The sequence below is a fragment of the Juglans microcarpa x Juglans regia genome, chromosome 4S (genome assembly GCF_004785595.1).
Source record: "Juglans microcarpa x Juglans regia isolate MS1-56 chromosome 4S, Jm3101_v1.0, whole genome shotgun sequence".
NCBI lineage: Eukaryota > Viridiplantae > Streptophyta > Magnoliopsida > Fagales > Juglandaceae > Juglans > Juglans microcarpa x Juglans regia.
Window position 1 is genome coordinate 3,531,066 of NC_054601.1, and position 22,281 is coordinate 3,553,346.

At 39.9% G+C, this 22,281-nt stretch overlaps 2 protein-coding genes, 1 long non-coding RNA gene and 1 pseudogene across 4 annotated transcripts; all 4 read left to right on the top strand.

The window, feature by feature from the left end:
• Positions 1 to 159: 159 nt before the first annotated feature.
• LOC121262883 (adagio protein 1-like) lies at positions 160 to 11,258 on the top strand. The gene is made up of 2 exons (XM_041165556.1): positions 160 to 663; positions 9,180 to 11,258. The coding sequence occupies exons 1-2, from the start codon at positions 425 to 427 to the stop codon at positions 10,786 to 10,788; spliced, it is 1,848 nt and encodes a 615-aa protein (XP_041021490.1). The 5' UTR covers positions 160 to 424; the 3' UTR covers positions 10,789 to 11,258.
• On the top strand, positions 2,786 to 7,590 carry LOC121263248. The gene is made up of 2 exons (XR_005940222.1): positions 2,786 to 2,904; positions 5,623 to 7,590. It is a non-coding gene; the product is annotated as an uncharacterized LOC121263248 (long non-coding RNA).
• Positions 11,259 to 11,959: 701 nt separating the features above from the next.
• Positions 11,960 to 15,180, top strand: LOC121263163 (extensin-1-like). 2 transcript variants are annotated; one of them, XM_041165987.1, is made up of 5 exons: positions 11,960 to 12,320; positions 12,360 to 12,501; positions 12,922 to 13,019; positions 14,641 to 14,709; positions 14,797 to 15,180. In XM_041165987.1, exons 1-4 carry the CDS (start codon positions 12,174 to 12,176, stop codon positions 14,692 to 14,694), a joined length of 441 nt encoding a protein of 146 aa, XP_041021921.1. In that variant the 5' UTR covers positions 11,960 to 12,173; the 3' UTR covers positions 14,695 to 14,709; positions 14,797 to 15,180. The 2 variants fall into 2 exon arrangements, with proteins under 2 accessions (XP_041021921.1, XP_041021920.1); XM_041165986.1 differs by having other exon boundaries at positions 11,961 to 12,501.
• An 844-nt stretch (positions 15,181 to 16,024) lies between these two features.
• LOC121262718 lies at positions 16,025 to 17,435 on the top strand (annotated as a pseudogene).
• Positions 17,436 to 22,281: the final 4,846 nt, after the last annotated feature.

Genomic DNA, 22,281 nt, shown 5'->3' on the forward strand with positions numbered 1-22,281 from the left:
TAAGTAGAATTATTATTTTTTCGATATCTTTTTTTCTTTTTATAATAAAAAAATTTAGTCATCTTCCCTATTAACCAGCCCGGCCCATATTCCGACTTTTATTTATAATTTTGTAAATTTATTTATATTTCCCAACGTAATAATGAATCAAGGCGGTGCGCAAAAATAAAAGACACTGGCAAACCATAACAACCCGTACTTCACTTTGTGCCTCATGAAAAACACGATACACAGAGAGACCTTCTTTAGCTAAATCGCCAAACGCTGCCCACCATTCATTTCCTGTCTGCTGAACGGAGACGTGGATAGATAGATCGAGAAAGAGAGAGAGAAAGAGTCTTCCTCCTTTTGGGTAATCCGAATATTTATAAGGGAGGATATTTCTTTTTGGGACTCGGCTTTGTGTGTGTTGGGTATCTCATTTATGGTTGAAGCGATGGAGTGGGATAGTAGCAATTCGGATCTGAGCGATGACGAGGACGAGGGTTTCGTCCTCAACGATGGCGGTCCACTGCCCTTCCCCGTTGGAGACCTCTGCCAAACCGCGCCTCGTGGCTTCGTCGTCACTGACGCCCTCGAGCCCGACCACCCCATAATCTACGTCAACACCGTCTTTGAGATGCTTACTGGCTACCGCGCTGAGGAGGTCCTCGGTCGCAATTGGTTTGTTCTCCTCCACCTCCCTTTTCTCTTCCTTTTATATTACCATCATATATTGTATTAAGGCTTGGAATGTTAAGTTTTCCCCTTAAAACTTAAATTCTCGTTATTTCGTTTGGATGGGAGTACAATTCGATAGAAATTGGGGTGTTCTTTGCATATTGTTGGCGTTTAACCCTAACCCGTTTGTTTTGTTCTTTGAAAGACCTAGAGATTTCACTTCTTTTCCTTTTTTGTTTTGAGAGCAAAATGGAAACCAAGTTTTAATTAGACCTTTGAAATGTCATTTTAGAGGTGCGTTCGAGGAAGTGGTTTTCTTCTGGATTGAAAGGTAGTAATCTGCAAATGGAGCCCCATTATTTGTAGGTTAGAAGATTCAGAGCTTTGTAAAGTTATTGATGGCTATGGCCCACGTTAGTTGGCTTATAGCCACGTTAGTTTGAGTTGCTTAGTTGTTAAGTTCAGTGGGTTGTTAATAAAGTGCACACGCCATGGTCTCTAACCTCGTCAAAGTGAAGAGTCTGTAGTTTTGCTTGATTTTAGAGGTTGTTTTGGGTTGTTTTGATTCCTGGTAATTAGGCAATATATTTGCCATTTTGTTGGTCTTGTTCACTTTTACATATTCGTTCAGTAAATGAAAATGGTAGAGAAATTTGCTACAAGTATTTGCTAGTAGACTGATCATCTCAAACAGATCATTATCATTCTTTGTTCCTTTCTACATTGTTCTTAATAGTGGTATACAGAGCAGGTCAATCCATGGCTGAGGGTAACACTGGCACTCGCTATTCGCAGCTGGCCTAGTCTTTAGCAGCTGTCCGGCAGGTTCAAGAAGTGCAACAGAAAACTCATGATTCCCTGCAACAGGTCGTAGCAAGCAATTTGGAGACTTTGATAAAGCAAGTGGGCAAACGGGTAGAGGAACCTCTGGGTGGTCATGTTCTACTCAATAGCAACCCTCTTTTTGAAGATTCTGGTGGCATTCAAACCAAGACTGACATTTGGAGTTTCCCAAAGGCCCAAATGGATGGCTCTATAGAGCTAACCAATTCTTTAGTTATCACCAATCTCAACCCGAGCACCGTGTTTTATTAACTTCCTTCCATATGGAAGGGAAGAAGACTCTTACATGGTTTCAAGAATTGGAATCCTCAGGTGGATTCTCTAACTGGGACAGCTTTGTTTGTGCATTGCTCGCCCATTTTGGACCTTCAGCTTATGAAGATCCAATGGAGGCTCTAACTAAGTCGCGGCAAACCACTATAGTGGAGGCATATAAATGTGAGTTTGAGTATCTCTCCAACTAGTTCCGTGGGTTAGCAGAGCCTTACAAGCTCAACTGTTTTTTGGGAGGATTAAGGGAGGATATTCGTTACACAGTTCGAATGATGCAGCCCCAATCATTATTAAGTGCATTTGGCATTGCAAAAATGCAAGAGGAAAATGTGGCAGCATTAAGGAGGGTAGTTAAAATGGATCCAGGACCTCCAAAGACCTCTTTGGCTCTTCCATCTCCTACTACCAAGACTACTGTACCAGTGCAAAGGTTGTCTCCTACCCAGATGAAGGAAATAAGGAATAAAGGGTTGTGCTATAATTGTGATGATAAGTGGGAACCAGGACATAAATGTCGTGTAGCTAAGTTGTTCATCGTGGAATGTGAAGACTCAGGGGGATGAGGAAGATACCAGATCTATGCCTCCGCTTATTGAAGAAGGTGGGTCCAGCTCTAAGCATTATGGTGAAGAGGCCAAAGTCCACGCGAAGGTTAGCCCTAGAAATTTCAATCCATGCGATCTCAAGATCACCAAACCCATGCACTATGAGAATTATCGGACAAATCAATGGAGTAAGGATTGTTATTTTAATTGATACTGGAAGCACCCACAATTTTGTGGATTCCTTTGTGATAGCCAAGGCCCAAATTCCAGTCTACCACACTCCAGGATTATTGGTCAAGGTGGCTAATGGGGAGGCATTGTGAGTGAAGGAATCACCAAGACAGTTGAATTTCAAATGCTAGGTATCACATTTTCCACGGAATTTTATGTACTAAGGTTGGGTGGTTGTGATGTGGTTTTTAGGAGTCCAATGGTTGAAGACTCTTGGGGTTATTCTATGGGATATTATCTATGGCTTTTAAGCTCCTTGGCAGAAATATTACTATTCAAGGTCTCAACCCTACTGCATTATCACTAATGGAAGGTGAAGAATTTGGGAAGGCTACTAAGATTAATAAGAGAGGTATTGTGTTACAACTTATTGAAGGTCCTGAATCCAAAGTTTTAAATTTCGTACCGTACCGGCCGGTACGGCCGAAATTTTTCGTTTCGGCCGTCCGGCCGGTACAGGTACTATACCTGTTCCGTACCGGCCAAAATACCGGCCGTACCGGCCGGTACCGGTCATACCGGCCTCAATTTCGGCCTGTACCGGCCTATATTTCGGCCGGTACCGGCCGATATTTCGGCCTGTGTTTTTTTTTTTTTTTTTTTTTTCGTTTTTTCATTTTTTCAAATTACAAACTTATTTTTTAACCCTCAATTCAGACTAGACTATTTATAATTTATATATATATGTATTTGTATATAATTTATTTATATATAGACTATTATTTTAGAATATAATTTTTATATATATTTATATATATAATTTATTTATAGATCGACTATCCCGAAACGTTATCCCGAAACGCTATCCCGAAACGGTACCGGTACCGAAATATTTCGTTCCAGTGCCTTGACCGGTACGCTATCCGGTACGGTATTCAAAACATTGCCTGAATCTCATATTCATTCTATAGATCTTCAACCCCAAATACAAGTCCTTCTGGATCAATTCAAATCTGTTTTTGAAACTCCCATAAGGTTACCACTAGGACACAAGACCACCATATTGAACTTTATGAAGGATCCAAACCAGTGTGTGTTAGACCTTATAGGTACCCTTATTTCCAAGAGACCGAAATTGAGAAATTGATTAAGGAAATGCTCATTTTGGGAATTATCTGACCTAGCCAAAGTCTCTTTTCCTCTCCCGTTTGCTTAGTTCGTAAACAAGATGGAAGTTGGCGTTTATGTGTCGATTATAAAGCTATTAACAAAGAGACTATTATGGCCAAATTTCCTATCCCTATTGTTGAAGAATTATTAGATGAACTTCATGGTGCTTCAATCTTTTCTAAGCTAGACCTTAGGTCTGGATACCATCAAATACGAATCTTCCCTAGTGACATTCCTAAAATTTCCTTTCGTATGCATGACATTCATTATGAATTTTTGGTCATGCCATTTGGTCGCACAAATGCACCAGCCACATTTCAAAGCTTAATCATATCTTTCGTCCTTTCCTAAGAAAATTCTTGCTGGTTTTCTTTGATGACATATTAATCTATAGTAAATCCATGGAGGACCATGTTCATCATCTTAAACTAGTGCTAGAAACTCTACACAATCATCAATTATATGCAAGACAATTTAAATACAGTTTTGCTTGTTCAAAAATTAGTTATCTTGGTCACTTAGGGCTAGTTTGGTTACACAAAATCAAACTATCTCATTCATCTCATCTCATATAATCATTATAATTTTCTCAAACTCCTACAAAAAATATAATAAACAATTTAACTTTTTCAAATCCCAAAACCAAAATAATATTAAAAAATAATATTATAATAATATTTTATTTAACTTTCAACAAAATATCTCATCTCATCTGAATTGTGTAACCAAACAAGACCTTAATCTCCCAAAAAGGGGTTAGGGCAGATCCTTCCAAAATAGAGTCCATGCTTAATTGGCCAATCCCAACTACTCTCAAGTCTCTTCATGGGTTCTTAGGACTCACTGGATACTATAGAAAGTTCATAAAAAATTATGGTTTAATTGCTCCTCCTCTCACAGCATTACTCAGAAAAGACTTGTTCCATTGGTCCGAGGAATCTAAGCTGGCTTTTTAGGCCCTAAAACAAGCTGTAACATCTCCTTCTATAGGGGTGTCAAATTGTGTTAACGGGTCGTGTTCTTGTCGTGTCAAGGCATGTATATTATACTATATGGGTCAACTCGAACACAATCCGTTAAGCTTATTGTGTCAAAATCTTAAACACTAACACGACCCATTAACATAATGGGTTGACACGACATGACCCGTTTTGACCTGTTAGTGAATACTATGAAATAGGTTAACACGACTCGATCCATTTCAACCCATTTATGTAAATGGGTTGAATAAATCCAAAATTAACCCGTTTGACCTGATTAAGTTTAGCATAATTTTATATATATGTTAAAATCACAATATCTATAAAAAATATAAAACTAGCTACAAGTCCAAAATTATAATCCAAACAATAAAAATATCAAAATTAAAATAACAACAATTTTACTTTTAGATATAAGGCTATAATTGTAACTTTAACTTTCTAAATGGGTCATAACGTGTTATAACGGGTTGACCATAACACGTTATGACCCGTTAAGCAATTGTGTCTTAATGAGTCAACCTGTTTTGATCCGAACTCATTAAGACTAAACCCAAACCTGTTATTATCGTGTCGTGTTCGTGTTGGGTTAACGGGTCGTGTCACATATTGCCACCATTATCTTTCTGTTTTAGCACTTCCTGGTTTTACTAAAACCTTTACCATTCAGTGTGATGCATTAGGTTGTGTCATCTGGGCTGTTTTATTGCAGCTAAGAAGGCCTATTGCATTTATGAGTCAAGCTTTAAGGGGAAGGGCTCTTAGGATAGATTTGGATATTGAGATGAGAATTTTTGGTTTTAGATGAAAGTTTAAAATATTATTTTTTAATATTATTATTGTTTTGAGATTTGAAAAAGTTGAATTGTTTATTATATTTTGTGTGGAAATTTGAAAAAGTTGTAATGATGAGATGAGATGAGAATTTTGTGTCTCATTCCACTTGCCAAACCTATCCTAATCTTTCCACCTATGAAAAGGAACTATTAGCATTGGTGTTAGCTGTGAGGAAGTGGCGGGCTTATGCCCTTGGACAGAAATTTGTGGTGCAAACTGACCAACAAAGCCTCAAACATCTATTGGATTAGCGTGTGGGTACTGTTGCCCAGCAAAAGTGGCTTACAAACTTATTGGGATATGATTTTGAAGTTCAGTACAAAAGAAGAAGGGAGAATTGTGAAGGGGAATTTTCAAGGAAATGTGAAGGAGAATTTTCAACTCCAAATGTACCAGTGGCAACTTGGCTGAATCAGTTGAGGACTGATTATGTCACATCACTAGAACTGATTTCCTTGCAGGAACAGTTCAAAGCAGGCCAACTAGATCAGTCTAAATACAGTGAGAAGGATGGAATTATTTTCTACAAGGGTCGGATTTATGTTGGGGCCACTACACCTCTTAAGGAGCAGCTTATTCAGCTATTTCATTGCAATCCTCAAGGAGGTCATTCTGGGTTTCACAAAACATTACATAGGGCTAGATCTGAATTTTTTCGGAAGGGTATGCGCAGAGACATTAGATCATTCATTAAAGAATGTGATAATTTTTAAAGGAATAAAAGTGAGAATATACATCCTCCTGGACTTCTTCAACCTCTTTCAATTCCCACAAAGGTATGGAGTGACATTTCTATGGACTTTATTGAAGGGCTTCCAGTCTCTCAGGGGCTTAGTGTCATTGTGGTGGTGGTTGATTGACTTACAAAATATGCCCACTTCATTCCCCTCTCCCATCCTTATATAGCCTCCAAAATTGCTCATGTTTTTATGGATAATATTTTCAAACTCCATGGAATGTCCACTTCTATTGTCACTGACCGTGACCCAAAATTCACACGTAGTTTTTGGAAAGAATTATTTAGATTACTAGGAACCTCCTTGCAGCTCAGTTCAGTCTATCATCCTCAGTCTGATGGCCAAACTGAAATAGTCAACAAATGTGTTGAGCAGTATTTGAGAAGTTTTACTGGGGACAAACTGCGTCATTGGGCTAAATGGATATCTTTGGCTAAGTGGTGGTACAACACCAACTTACACTCTTCCACCAAACTTACACCATTTGAATCAGTCTACGGTTATCCACCCCCTAAATTATTGCCCTTTTCCTCGGCACTACACAAGTTCAGGCAGTTGATAATGAGTTACGTACAATGAATGAACTCTCTAAGCTACTTCAACACAACCTATAGCTAGCTCAAGAACGTATGAAAAATTTCCTGATTTGAAGATAACTGAACGTAGTTTTGAAATTGAGGATTTCGTGTACCTTTGGTTGCAGCCCTATCTTCAGCACTTAGTGGTATCTTGGAGTAAATTGAAGCTTTCCCCAAGGTTTTATGGGCCTTACAAAATTTTGGAACATGTGGGTTCGGTGGCTTACTGATTGGAGCTTCCGTTGGATTCTAGGGTTCACCCAACATTCCATGTCTTGTGTTTGAAGAGGAAACTGGGTAAGCACAACATACACTCATCTTCCTTACCCCCACTTGCAGAATGTGTAAACCGGAGCCTGATAAGATTCTGCAATGTCGCATGGTGCAACGGCGAAATCGTGCGGGTGCTAAGATTTTGGTAAAGTGGAGAGGACTTCCAGATGATGAAGCCTCGTGGGTTGACTATAACAAATTAGCCCTTGATTCCTCGACCTTGTGGGCAAGGTCCTATAGGGGAAGAGATTGTTATGGGCCACAACCCATGGCCCACGTTAGTTGGCTTATAGCCATGTTAGTTTTGAGTTGCTAAGTTGTTAAGTTCAGTGGGTTGTTAATAAAGTGCACACACCATGGTCTCTAACCTCGTCAAGTGAAGAGTCTGTAGTTTTGCTTGATTTTAGAGGTTGTTTTGGGTTGTTTTGATTCCTGGTAATTAGGCAATATATTTGCCAGTTTGTTGGTCTTGTTCACTTTTAAATATTCGTTCAGTTAATGAAGATTGTAGAGAAATTTGCTACAAGTATTTGCTAGGAGATTGATCATCTTGAACAGATGATTATCACTCTTTGTTCCTTTCTACTTTGTTCTTAACAATGGCTACTTATAAAAAAAATATCGATAGCTGTAGCATATACAAACGTTGGATCAAATGGTATCAGTATAAGAGCACTAGTTTTGGTTTCTCTATATGCATATGCAAAATCACATCTTTTGGAGATTGATTTTGCATATCAAGAAAAACTCCCACATTGGATTATACATCTTTGAGCCAAATAATAAAATATTATTATTTATTTTTTCCCTAAAATTATTTCATTCTTTCGGATATTTTTCCGTTGGTGGAGAGAGAGAGAGAGAGAAATGTTTTGAGATAAGGTTTGTTTCCGTTGGTGTCGAGAGGGAGATGAGAGAGAAAAAGTTGTAAAATAAGATTTGGGGAGTGAACAGTGCATTTTCATATTTGTAGAAACACTGTTTATAGCTATGCAAATTTTTATATATGCATAATCCAATGCAATCCAAATTAAGGTCATATTATGCAAATATGTAGATGCATATACAGATGCATAATCCAATGCTAGTGCTCTAAGCTAATTTTAGTTGTGGACCTTGTGGTTGATGTAATTTTAGTTGTGGACCTTGTGGTTGATGTATGGAACATCTAGGAATGACATGCGATACAGGTATAGAGATTCATGGATAGCTTGGGATTGCAATATTTGCACTGAACCCTTTGGTGTCAAGCCTGTGGCCCAAATGCGGTGCAGCCTTGTCATTTGGTCCAAATTGTTGGACATAATGCTTCTACGTCCTTTTCCCCCTCTTGAAAGGAAAAAAATTAAACTGATACACAAATGCACGCACTCTCTCTCTCCCCTACTCCATAAGTTCTCATCTTACTGTGTGTGAGATTTACTATATTTCAACACCTGAATTTTTTCTTGATAAATATATTTAAACTCCATAAATTGAGACACCATTAATAGATTAGAGGACAGAAAATGACCAGGATCTACTTAATATGATAACAAACATCTACCAAGATCTTATCTTGCAGTGCAATAGACCTATAAGGTATCTTTCAATTCCAATATTAAATGAGAGATTTTGTTGACATGTTTTGCCATTTGGAGATCCCTAGGTAGTTTATAGTGTTTAAGTATCATCACACTTTGGTTATAGGATACCATTGAGAGTTTGGGGTATTATTATATATTGCATAAATAATTACTTGGAGCTTTGGATGTGTTGCTGTTATGGGGTCAGCCTACAAAGCTAACCATCTTATTCTTGATTATTTCCTGAAGTTAAATTCTCATTTTTTTGGGATCATTACATTCTCAAATAATTTTATTCTTACTGGTTATAATTGGATGACATACAGATATTTCACTATGATCTTTGTATACTTTTTCCTGTTTCTATTCTGCTCCATTCTTGCGTGTTATACTTGTCTCGTCTCTGTCTCTGTCTCCGTTTCTTTCTCTCTCCCTTTTTGGGCTTGTTAGCTAATGTCCCGATCTTTATAATTCTTTATTCATCAATTGATTGGATACTATGTTGAGATTTTTTTCTTTGTTCTGATATCGTGGGACTTTGTTACAGCCGTTTCCTGCAATGTAGAGGTCCATTTGCAAAAAGAAGACATCCATTAGTGGACTCCACGGTAGTTTCAGAAATTAGGAGATGTCTTGACGAGGGTATTGAATTCCAAGGCGAGTTGTTGAACTTTAAGAAAGATGGATCTCCACTGAGGAACAGATTACGATTGACACCTATATATGGAGATGATGAAATGATAACTCATGTTATTGGAATCCAGTTCTTCACTGAATCAAATATTGATCTGGGTCCGTTGCCTGGCTCTTGGACGAAGGAATCCATAAAATCTTCTGATCGGTTTTGTTCTGTTCTTTCAGCTATCCACCCCGACACCTTGGGGGACCGAAATGTTTGTCGCGGGATTTGCGGGATATTCCAATTGAGTGATGAGGTGCTGTCTCTCAAGATTCTTTCACGTTTGACGCCTAGAGACATTGCATCAGTTGGGTCTGTATGTAGACGATTGTATGAGCAAACAAAGAATGAGGACCTTTGGAGAATGGTCTGCCAAAATGCATGGGGTAGTGAAACAACTCATCTTCTAGAGACTGTACCAGGTGCAAAGAGACTTGGGTGGGGTCGGCTGGCAAGGGAATTGACTACTCTTGAAGCAGCTGCATGGAGGAAACTGACTGTTGCGGGTGCCGTTGAACCTTCACGCTGCAACTTTAGTGCTTGTGCGGTCGGGAATCGAGTTGTTCTTTTTGGTGGGGAAGGGGTCAACATGCAACCTATGAATGACACCTTCGTATTGGATCTAAATTCCAGCAACCCGGCATGGCAACATGTCCAAGTGAGCTCACCTCCTCCTGGTCGTTGGGGCCATACACTTTCTTGCGTGAATGGGTCTCATTTGGTGGTATTTGGAGGCTGTGGAAGGCAGGGCTTGCTCAATGATGTGTTTGTGTTGGGTTTGGATGCCAAGCCTCCAACTTGGCGTGAAATATCTGGATTGGCCCCTCCACTTCCAAGATCATGGCACAGCTCTTGCACCCTAGATGGCACCAAGTTAATTGTTTCTGGTGGTTGTGCTGATTCTGGAGTACTCCTCAGCGACACATTTCTGCTTGATCTTTCAATGGAGAAACCTGTCTGGAGGGAGATACCAATGGCATGGACCCCACCTTCTCGGTTAGGCCATACACTATCTGTGTATGGTGGTCAGAAAATATTGATGTTTGGGGGTCTGGCCAAGAGTGGGCCCCTTCGATTTCGTTCCAGCGATGTCTTCACAATGGATTTAGGCGAGGAAGAACCATGTTGGAGATGTGTAACTGGGAGTGGAATGCCTGGTGCTGGAAATCCAGGGGGCATAGCTCCTCCACCTAGACTTGATCATGTGGCTGTGAGCCTCCCAGGTGAGAGAATCCTGATCTTTGGTGGGTCGGTGGCTGGTCTCCACTCTGCGTCGCAGCTCTATATCCTGGACCCAACAGATGAGAAACCTACGTGGAGGATATTAAATGTGCCTGGGCGACCCCCAAGATTTGCTTGGGGTCATAGTACTTGTGTTGTTGGGGGCACAAGGGCCATTGTTCTTGGTGGTCAAACTGGAGAGGAGTGGATGCTAAGTGAGCTCCATGAGCTATCGCTGGCAAGTTCTATTATCTGATTCAGAGGATAGAGAATAGAAAGCAGTCGCAAAGGTGTCAGTAGGAGCCTTCAACTGCCAAATGCGAGATCATTCCCTGGAATCATTTTGTGGAGAATGTTGTTTCTGTCACTAATAGCTCTTTAAAAATGTTACCTTAGTCAGGATGTGTATTAGGTGGTTGCTCATAATGCATTATATTGTATGGGGTTGTTCTGGCTTGGGATAAAATTCTAATTGGCTTTTGATGAGTGACTTGAGACATGTCTGTTCTGTGAGGTTTGCATGAGACTTGCCCTCCAATACGTGCTGACGGATTGTTCTTCACGCCTAGTTTAGTAGTATCTGAATGTACAGGTAGGTTTATGTATGTAGGTTTAGTTTCTACTTGTTCTGCTCATGGGGCTGCTTAAGGCTATGTAAATTGAACCAAAAAACTGAAAGAGGTGCATGTTAATAATATGGCTACTGCTGGAGCCCTTAAATCTTTATATGTAATGGAATCTGCATTCAGCTTTACTCACTTATGGAACATGTCATCCTGCTCAATATTGAAGCAGAGGTAATATCCACAGCTCTGACACGCATGGTGATGCACGGACAGTCTGATCTGATCCAGATCAAAATTTTCTGACGGTGTACTGCTCGCAGGGTTAATACTTTTCTCGCCTGAGAAGCAAATTTTATTTTTTCGATTCTCTTATCCGGAAATGATGATAACCAAATAATCCTACTTCATTTCACATCAAAAATAGAGAGAGCTATTTTTTGTCGAGTAAAGCGGAGAGCATAATTTACACATATATAAAATGTTAGTTTTTATATTATCATTTACGTTGGAATGGCTACTGTTCCTAACGGGAAACGATTATGAGGTTGAAGTTGTGTTATTGTTCAATGATACAACACGCATGCATGTGATGTGGATTACCTTAAAAGCTACTCAAACGTAACTTATCCAACAAAACAACTCAAAAATAATCCCTTATAATTTGTTTTATATTTTTTGTTTTTGTTTTTGTTTTTGTTTTTGTTATCATGGTTGGCCTTCGAAGTTCAAACTCACGAAGTACGCAAGTTACCCAGATGACAGACGGTAGGACGGAGTCAAAAACCCAAGTCACGGAACAGAACAGAACAATGTTTAGCCCTTCACATAAGCCTGACTTCTTGTCTGTCCTATCCTCCCCGTCCCATGTGCAGCACCCTTCAGATTCCTATCGATGATAAATAAAAATATTCCCTAAAAACCACAGACACAGGTCTTTAACTTGAACCCACTTGAGTTGCCTGCTTTCTCTCCCTCAGAATCTTTACTCTCTCTCTCTCCCCAAATTCACTTTCCCCTCACGCTTCCCACACTTTCACTCTCTCACTTTCTCTCTCTGCTTTCCACAATTCCCTCAATGGCTATCAACCGAGACTCCACCATTCCGCCTCCTATGATCGGCAAAATCGGACCCTACACTGTGTTCATGACCCCACCTTCGACCCCGAAGCCTTCTCAGCCACCGGTCTTGGATTCGCCCAAGAAGATCTTCACTCCGCCACCGGTCTTGGATTCGCCCAAGAAGATCTTCACTCCGCCACTGGTCTTGGATTCTCCCAAGAAGATCATCACTCCGCCACCGGTGCAGCCTCCTCCTCACCAGTTCCACAAGTCCACTGAGTCCGTTGCGTCCAATGGGTCTGTCTTGGGGTTCTTCAAGAATGCCGCTACCAAGGTGCAGAATGGTATGTGGGTCTTGTCCGTTTGAGAGTTTATTTGGTTTCTGGAGGATAGGAAAAGAAAATGAGGTTTGGGTTTGAGAGAAATGAAAAGCAAACATATAAAAAAAGGAAAAGGAAAACCCCGCTACTATGGCTGCGGATTCTCATGTATCAACGAGAATTCTAATTTTCCAAATTATGAGTGGCCGTTTGGGTTTGGTTTCTTATTTTTCCCATATTATTGGTATACAAACACAGGACTTAAGTGATTATTTGTAAATTACCTCTCTGGTTGCTGAGGAAATGGAGGAGATATAAGGAAAATAAGTTATTCGTTGTTGGTTATCCGCTTTTTCTATTTGCAATTGTTGAAAATGAATATATATATTTTTTTAAAAAGTGTTACAGACAAATTTTAAGGGACTCTTTTTCGGAACTATACAGCGCATTCGAGTTTGGATGGCCATTTGGCGCGCTGGTTTGGGTTGAATCAGTCAAAGTATCAATGGGCGCTAGACGACTATTACGAGAGCAAGGGCTCGGTAAGCGTTTGAACTGGATGTTAGTTCTTATGAAAGAAAGGACTAGTGAGCATTTTATAGTGAAGGATCAGTAAGTCTTTATTTGAATGTTTTTCTAAAACATTATTATTGTCTGATTCTTTGTTATGTGGCTTTTGAGTTTTTATTACCATTCTCTGTCGATGTTCCTTCCATCTGTTTTTCTGGGTTTTGGTGGATTCGGCGTTATTACTCAAGTAAAGTCCACTAAACAAATGAGTTTATATTCCAAAAGGAGAACTAATTTAGGTTTCGATTGCTCCTTTGATTTTTCTACGTTTTCAGCATCCTGTGTGGATAACAATGAATGGCTCCCTATTGGTGTAAATTTTGGGGAAATTAGGCCGACTTATGTATTAAAAGGCACCATGTGGTATATTACTATATTAGTATCAGAGATCTTGTCTTCCTGTTTGTCATTTTATACTGCAGCATTCTGCATATATGATTCATTGAATGTGACTCCCATCAATTTAATGAGATTTTGACAAATCCTGGACTAGTGGCAGCATGTGTGGGTTGACATTGTACAGTTTACTGGAACAATAGTTATCCGACTTCATGATGGATTAAAAGATCTATGTGGTCTATTACAAAGAGGTCTTCAGCTCATTTTACTTTTCTACCAATTTGTTGGGAGGTGGAGAGCTTTGTAGCATACTGGGATTGGATTTGTAGGTCATACACCTAATTAGTTTTGACTCTGATATTTATATTATAATAGTCAATGCATATATCTGGTTTTGTAAAAGACCGTAATATTTAGTGCATATATAGTTTCTGGCTTAGAATAAAGTGAACTAAAGGCCAATGCCAGACATGGTCGCAACAATACATCATGTTTTGCCCTGGTAGGGCATGGCTTGGACCTTCTTTGCCTGTCTGTACGAGTTATGTCATGCAAATGGAGTGAAAATGCTATCCCAAGCTGGAGTGTGTGAAGTTTCTTTCTGAAGTTGCTTCCCAGTGGTACAGGAGTCACCTTGGTTTTTCCATTGAGCTTTAGCTCAAACAGCAGCTCCACCTTTGTAAGGATCGGGAAGAGAGTGAGGTCATTGATTCAAAACCCACTAGGTACAAGTGTAACATACTGATTGAAAGAAATAAAAAATTCCCTGAGCTAATATTTTCTGCAAGAACAATTCATCCATATTTCTAAAATGGTTTCTGGCCCCCTTTCATGCGGCGAGATGATCAAGCCAAGAACCACACTAAGGGGTCTCGGCTGACACTGATCCTGCCTCCTGAAATGGTACTCTAATGTTGAAATGTTCTGTTTCAGTGCTTAAACAAAATGTTTAGCGGAAAAGGAATTCTAAACTTTTCCTTTTGCTGTTTTTTCTTTCTATAATTATGGGGGCCGGGCCTAGCATATGGGTTGGGTCTTTAAACATTTTTGTTTTATTGGATATGGGGCTGGTATGGTCTGGTTTCAGTGAATGAGGACCTTAAACTGCAGGTTGGTTTGAGCAATCGGTTCTTGGATAAATTCAACCTGAATGCCCTGATAGTACTTCACTTGTATAAGCTTTATTGCAATTACTGTTGCTCAGGTCTATGATTTCGTTTCCATGTAAGATGTTTTGAAATTCAATGGCTGCAGGAAAAGGGGGAAGCAAATGCCAAAGATATACCAAGCAAAGCACAGAGTGTGTAAAATGCCTGTTGGATTGTAAGTTTTGTTGTTTCATTTTAATTTTTACTTAGTCAGAAATGTTTATTGGAGGTACTTGAACTTGAAAAGGTTGTTCGTATGCAGAATTTATTGGAAGTGGAACTACTGTGGAAGTGTCTGCAGACTCTCCTTTTGAGTATACTATATTTATGTACTTACGTATGAATAGCATGGATGCATCACAAAAGGATCCTTTGACCAAGATCTGGGATTTGGGTAATGAAATTCTCTCCTAGTGAAGCAGCTAACTGAACTGGATCGTGTGACAGTCTACGAGCCTTGTAATCGCATTTCAAGTTGATTATTTAGTTGAATGGACAAACTTTTTATTCATGTACCCCACTGAGCTGCTACTTAATTTGATTTGGTTCAAGTTTCTGGGTTCTTCTGTACCTCAGGAACGGTTAACATGTTTGTATTGGAATTAATATTTACGTTTTATTAAAAGCAATCGTTTGTAACTTCAAATTGTGGGAGAGCCTTTTTAGCGTGTATCCATGTTGTTGCTGAGCTGGTCTGGCGAGTTGCTAGTATATTTTGGAGGTAAAAAAAAGGTACAGAAATGGCAGAGAGAGCATACCAATAACACAAGGTGAGGAGGCCTTAGGCGAACGATGTGGTGAAGGTGTTGGGGCCAAGTGTTGAGATTCTGACAGCAGGGCGCCAGCTTGAGGCTATGCATGGATGCCCCCTGCCCACGCATGGCAATTATCGGCATAAGTCTCCCAGGATAGACCCAAGGGTTTTGTTGGATGCTAGCGGGAAGAGTCCAGTCTTCATGCTGAGAAATTGTGTTCAAGATGGAAGCCTTTCCGTTAAATTATCATTTAAAAAAAATTAAATCGATAAAAATTGCTATATTAATTATTTAAACATTCTTCTCGCATGCAGTATCTTGCGGTTGGCGAGGATTTCTTGGCCATATCTCTGCATCTCTGCAGTGGCTCTTATTTTTAGTTTTTTCCTTTTTAAACCACGCGTTTGGCATATTTTTACGACCTTTTTAGGATGAGATCCTATATATTGATTTGAGTAGATGGTATGCTATATGCTCATTCATCAATATTCATTTTCGTTCTAAATTTTATAGGACTTACCGCTTGCTGTTGTCTGACAGAATGCAGAGTGTCTGTTTCTTCATGTCGTTGCAGTCTGGAAGTTATTATAGAAATCACGATGTGATGTTGTCTTCTGTCCCAAACTGCATGTAGCACCTATCAGCTGCTCACCAATTTTCTTTCACCACAACTCTTTTGCGTGCCATAGAGTTTTTACGGGGGTGCTTGAAGCTCTGCGTTTCATTTCCTTACCAATGACCGGTGCAGGGGACCAAGGGATACCAGGTGCCCAAATAGCTGTGGTTGTTGTGAGCTTGGGTAAGATCTTAAATCCTTATTATTATTATTTTTTGGTTCTTTTTCCAGTGACTCATTCAATGTTACAAGGAATAGTTTTAGACAGTTGAGAGGTTCTTATTGAGTTATGACACTTTGCAGTTGTTCTTGTGAAGATTGTTTTTTTCGTTGTGGTACGCAATAGAAGACCTCAAGGAAGTAGCAGCACTGTTAGTTTGGACTCAACATTTCTGACTTTCACCGTGGATAAATTTCTTAATGATATGGAAAGAGAGAAGCCTGTCCAATTTACCTCTCAGCAGCTAAGGATTGCAACAGAAAACTTCACTACTTTTCTGGGTTCAGGGGGATTTGGATCGGTTTATAAGGGGATCTTTAGTGATGGAACAATGGTAGCCGTGAAGGTTCTACATGGGAATTCTGATAAGAGAACTGCTGAACAATTCATGGCAGAAGTGAGTACAGTTGGAATAGTTCATCACTCGAATCTGGTTCGTTTTCATGGTTTCTGTTTCTAGAAGCACTTGAGATCACTTGTTTATGAGTACATGGGGAATGTTCCCTTGACAAGTACTTGTTCCGTGGAAACAAGATCCTAGGATTTGAAAAGCTTCATGAGATTGCAGTTGGGACAGTCAGAGGGATTGCTTACTTGCATGAAGAATGTCAACAGCGAATAATCCATTACGATATAAAACCAGGAAATATTCTCTTGGATGCAAATTTCTTACCCAAAATAGCTGATTTTGGATTGGCCAGGCTGTGTCACAGGGAAACTCCTCACGTCACTATGACAGGAGGAAGGGAGACTCCTGATTATGCTGCACCAGAAATGTGCATGCCATATCCCATAACTCACAAGTATGACATATACAGCTATTGTTCGAAATAACAGGTAGGAGAAGGAACCTCAAAATCTGTCTTCCAGAGAGCCAAGAGTGGTTCCCAGAGTGGGTTTGGAAAAAGTTTGAACATGGAGAACTGGAAGAGTTGACCATAGTTTGTGGAATAGAGGAGAAATACAGAGAGAATGGTTAAGGTAGCTCTCTGGTGTGTGCAGTATAGGCCAAATTCAAGGCCTCTGATGAGTGTTGTGGTAAAGATGTTGGAAGTAGCCATAGAAATCCCACCACTTATAAACCCATTCCAGCACATGTTTCCTTGCCATCCATTATATAGACTAGTAGCTCTTTTGATTCAGAATTCTCATATCAAATGGTTACAATATCTAGCATGGCATGTACTACTCCTGTGATGAGAAAATATGATATTGAAATTGCCTTTATGTAGGTGGGATTAAGAACATCTCTCTCTGTTGTTAAGCTTTCGGGATAATGATGATTTAACAGTGACTAGTATTCTATTGTTCACTTATGAGCCTGACTCAAGATACCTTGTTAATCATACAAAAGTGTGTAACGTGCCATTTTATTAGTTTTTCCCTGTAATATCTACTGGACCAAAAGGACAAAAAAAAAAAAAAAGGGGATCTCTGATGAAAGTTAAGAAGGAGAGGAAAACATATACGGTTCTCATTGATGAATGTTTCTGTGTATAGTAATGAATATATATATACAGAGGTTCAACAAAATTTTCTTCTAGGAATATTCCCGAGCACCTGTTGTGCATTACAGAAAACAACCATATGGCAGTGTTTGTTACAAGAGTGTCGACCACTTGACAAAACATTTTTTTTTTATAAGTACTTTACAAAACAATTCACAAGCCATACCCAAACGGTGGCACCATCCTAGTCTAGGTGATTTCAGAAGGATCTTCTTGAGAGGCATCTGAAGTGGTGGATTTACTTGAGGAAGCTGAGGTGGTGGAGCTTTTTGCAGCAGCAGTAGCAGCTCAATACGCCCTCGCAAGCCTAACAGTGTATCAACAACCGTGAGACTTGTTCGCAGCAAGTGAAACCGAGATGAAACAATTGGTTTTGTTAAAACATCAGCTAATTGATCTTTGGAAGGAAGAAAGGCCACTTGAAGTGTTTTGGTCGCGACTCTATCACGCACAAAATGGAAATCTATTTCCATGTGTTTAGTTCTTGAATAGAGGACGGGATTAACAGAAAGATAAGTAGCACCAAGGTTGTCACATCAAATAATTGGTGGTTTTGGAAGGAAATTACAAAGTTCTTTGAGGATGGATTGAACCCAGAGTAATTCTGCTGTGGCATTTGCAAGGCCTTGTATTCAGCCTCAGTGCTTGATCGAGCAATAATTCGTTGCTTTTGGGAACTCCAGGATACTAAATTGGGACCAAGAAAAATATAAAAGCCACCGGTAGAATGACGGTCATCCGGGCAACCAGCCCAATCAACGTCATAAAATGTTTGCAGCTGAAGGGAGGGAGGTAGATTTTTTGAAAAGAAGTCCAAAATTTAATGTATGCTTGAGATACCGAAATAATCTCTTGACATCTTGCCAATGGGATGCTGTCGGGTCATGCATGAACTGAGAAATTTTATTTACAGAAAAACAAGGTCTGGGCAAGTTAATGATAAATATTGTAGGTTGCCCACAATGTTTCTGTAAAGGGTGGGGTTAGAGAAAGAGGGAGAATCATAGAGGGATAGACGAGAGGAGGCAGACATGGGAGATGTAACACCATTTGCAGACAACATGTTTGTGAGAGATAGAAGATCACATATATATTTCCGTTGTGAGAGTGAATGCCATCAGATAAGTAGGAAATTTCTAGGTCAAGAAAGTATGATAATTTTCCCAGGTTTTTTATTGGAAAAACAGAAGCAATAAAATTAATGAGATGTTCAATTTGGGATGTGTGAGAGCTGGTGACAATAATGTCATATACATACACTAAAACATGAACAAGCACCAATTTATAAGAGTAGAAAAATAAGGAAGGATCGGACTTGGTTGGAAGAAAACCATATTCACAAGCTTAGAACTAAGTTGTGCAAACCATGCACGGGGTGCTTGCTTGAGGCCATAAATGGCCATTTGCAAGCGACACACATAGTGGGGATGCTCAAGGTGAACAAAACCAACGGGTTGGGACATAAACACAGTTTCGGTTAAGTCACCATGGAGAAAAGCATTTTGGATGTTTAGTTGTCTAAGAGACCAACCAAAGGAGACAGTAAGAGAGATGACTAACTGAATGGTAGTGGGTTTAACAATGAGACTAAAATTCTCTGAGTAGTCGACGCCCTCCTGTTGATGGAAACCCTTAGCAACTAGTCGCGCCTTTTAGCATTCAATGGTGCCATCGGCACGATGCTTTGTGCGAAAGACCTACCTACAACCAACAATGTTAAATAAAGGGAGAGGGGGAACAAGGGTCCAGGTGTGGTTTGGGATGAGTGCTTGAGACTCAGTGGTCATTGCATTTCGCCATTCAGAGAAGCGGGAAGCCATAGTGAAACAACTTGGTTCTTCGGGTATTTCAAGAGATGAGGTTAAGGCATGGCGTGGTAGAGGATATGGGATGTGACCATCGAGAGATTTTTTGGGACAAGAGGAATTTGTTTTAGATCAGGTAACGATGGATGATTGAGGGAGAGGAGGTTGAGTGTTGGTTGAAGCAGGGGGTTAGGGTTAGGGGCTGTCTATGTGGGGAAGTAGGGGCTAGTCAAAGGGATTGAGGTTGAAGAAGGTTGAAAAGTCAAAGAAGATGGGTTTTGTGTTAAGAGTGGGCCAACTATTGTATGAGGGGAAGATGGGCTTGGTGATGAGGATGGACTGGTTATTGTGTGGGTAGGAGATGAATCGAGGGAAGTAGAAGATAAAATGGGTAAAAGAGCATGTGAGGACTGGGAATTTGTGGAGGTCGATGTTAATTGTGATTTTGTATACGGAAATGAATTTTCATTAAACAACACATCACATGAAATGTATATTCGGTTAGAGTGTAAATGAAGGCACTTGTATCCTTTATATATGGGGCTGTAACCAAGAAAGAGGCAGGGTAAATAACATAAATGAATTTTATGGTTATTATAAGGCTGAAAATTGGGCCAACACTCGAATCCAAAAACTTTGAGAAATGAGTAATCGAGCTCCTTGTTGTAAAGAAGGAGATGAGGAGATTTATTTTTGAGAGATGGAGAGGGGAGAAAATTTATAAGGAAAACCGTGGTTTGGAAAGCATCGGCCCAAAACTTATAAGGAAGAGAGGCCGTTGCAAGAAAGGGCAAGGCCTGTCTCAACTATATGACGACACTTATATTCAACCACACCACTTTGTTGGTGTGTGTGAGGACAAGAGAGGCGATGAGAGATTCCTTGAGAATTAAGGACACGGGTGAGGGGCCTAAATTCCCCATCCCAATCACTTTGAGCATTTTTTATTTTTGTGTTAAAAGGATGTTCAACATATTGTTGAAAGATGAGAAAAATGGAAGTAGCATCACCTTTTGAGGCTAAAGGATAGAACCAAGTATAACGGCTAAAATCATTAACAAAGGAGATACAATAATGAAAGCCATCTCTTGATATATAAGGGGATAGACCCCATACATCCACAAAAATTAAATGCAAAGGTCTTAAGGACCGAGTACTGGAAGATTTAAAAGATAATTGCCTACATTTGGCAAGAGGACAAGTAGAACAATAAAAATCATGTTGAGACGGAATAAAAGGTAAATATTTGGTATGTAAAATGCAAGAAACAAGTTTAAGGTTGGGATGACCAAGCTGATTGTGTCATTGTTCAAAAGTAGTTCGTTCACCAATGAAAGCAACTGGGGCAGATTTTGAGGAAGCTGGAGGAGGAAATAAGTAGAGGCCATCATGTGTCCATGGAGAAGTAATTTTTCTGTCCATTTGTCCTTCACAATAAAATAAGATTCATGAAACTCAAAGAAAACAGAGTTGTCATGATAGAAATTTTGAACTAAAACTAAGTTTTTGGTTATTTGGAGAACACAAAATAATTTATGAAGAGAAAGTAGAGTTTAAGGAAGAAAACTGAGAGTTACCGATGTGAGTGAGAGGGAGGGCAGTGCCATTGCCAACATGAATCTGCTCATGTCCAAGGTAAGGTTCACTGGATAGATTGAGATTGTGGAGGTTCGAAGTTATGTGATTTGAAGCAGCAGAGTCCGGGTACCACTGTCTATTGGAAAGGGGCTGTGAACTTGTGTAATGAGCAGACAGAGAATGGGGTGGTTCAAATTGATAAGCCTGGTCGAAACAGTGATAGCACTGAAGTGCGACATGACCAACTTTGTTGCAAACCTAACATGCGGGCTTATTTGTTTGTTGGGGTGAAAATGAATGAGATGGAGAGAAACGACCTCCTCGAGAGCGGCCGCCCCGAGTGTCGTGATAAGTGTTGTGACCACGGGCTGAGTTTTGGTTGGGAAGATGGGTAGGTATATTAGCATATGGTGTAGGTAGAAGGTCATGTTGAATGGTTGTTGTGAGAGAGACATGACTTTCAAAGGTAAGTAGAAGGTTGAAAAGTTCAGCTGAGCTAATAGGGGTGGCTCTTTTTGTCACCGAAATGACAAATGATTCATATTCTGAGTTTAGGCCATTGAGAAGGTAAGAAACAACTTCAGAGTCACAGAGGGGCTCACCATCAGCGGTCATTGTGTCTAAGAGGAGGCAGACTTTGCGATAATAGTCAATCATCGAGAGAGAACCTTTTTTTAAGTTTGTGAGTTGATGACGAATTTGGAAGATTTTGGCCTGAGATTGTGAGGTGAACATAATGTCTAGAGTAACCCATAGTTCATGGGAGGTCCGGGAAGCTATGGCCTGAGCAAGGATTGGCTCGATGAGGGAGGAAAGGAGAGCACTAATGAGCATTTGGTCAGTATGGCGCCACTGTAAATAAGCAGGATTGGTTTGAGGAGGAGAGGATCCATATATAGAAAGAGATGTGACTGGAAGGATAGGAGGAGGGGGAGGAGTGGAGCCATCGATGAAGTGGAAAAACTCTTGACCATGGAGGTAGGGAATGATTTGTGCACACCAAAGTAAAAAATTATCGGAACTGAGCTTAACGAAAACAATGGGAGAGAAATTGCTAGGGAGGTGAAGGTAGAGGTATTGGAAGGTTCTTTAGCAGAATAGGAAGTATCGGCAACCATTGAAGGGGAGTAAGCAAGAACAGAGTAAAGAAAAGGAAAATGAGAAGAAGGACGTTAGTCGAATTTTAGCTTTGGTACCACGATGAAAGTCAAGAAGGAGAGGAAAACATATACAATTCTATTGATGAATGTTTCTATGTACAGTAA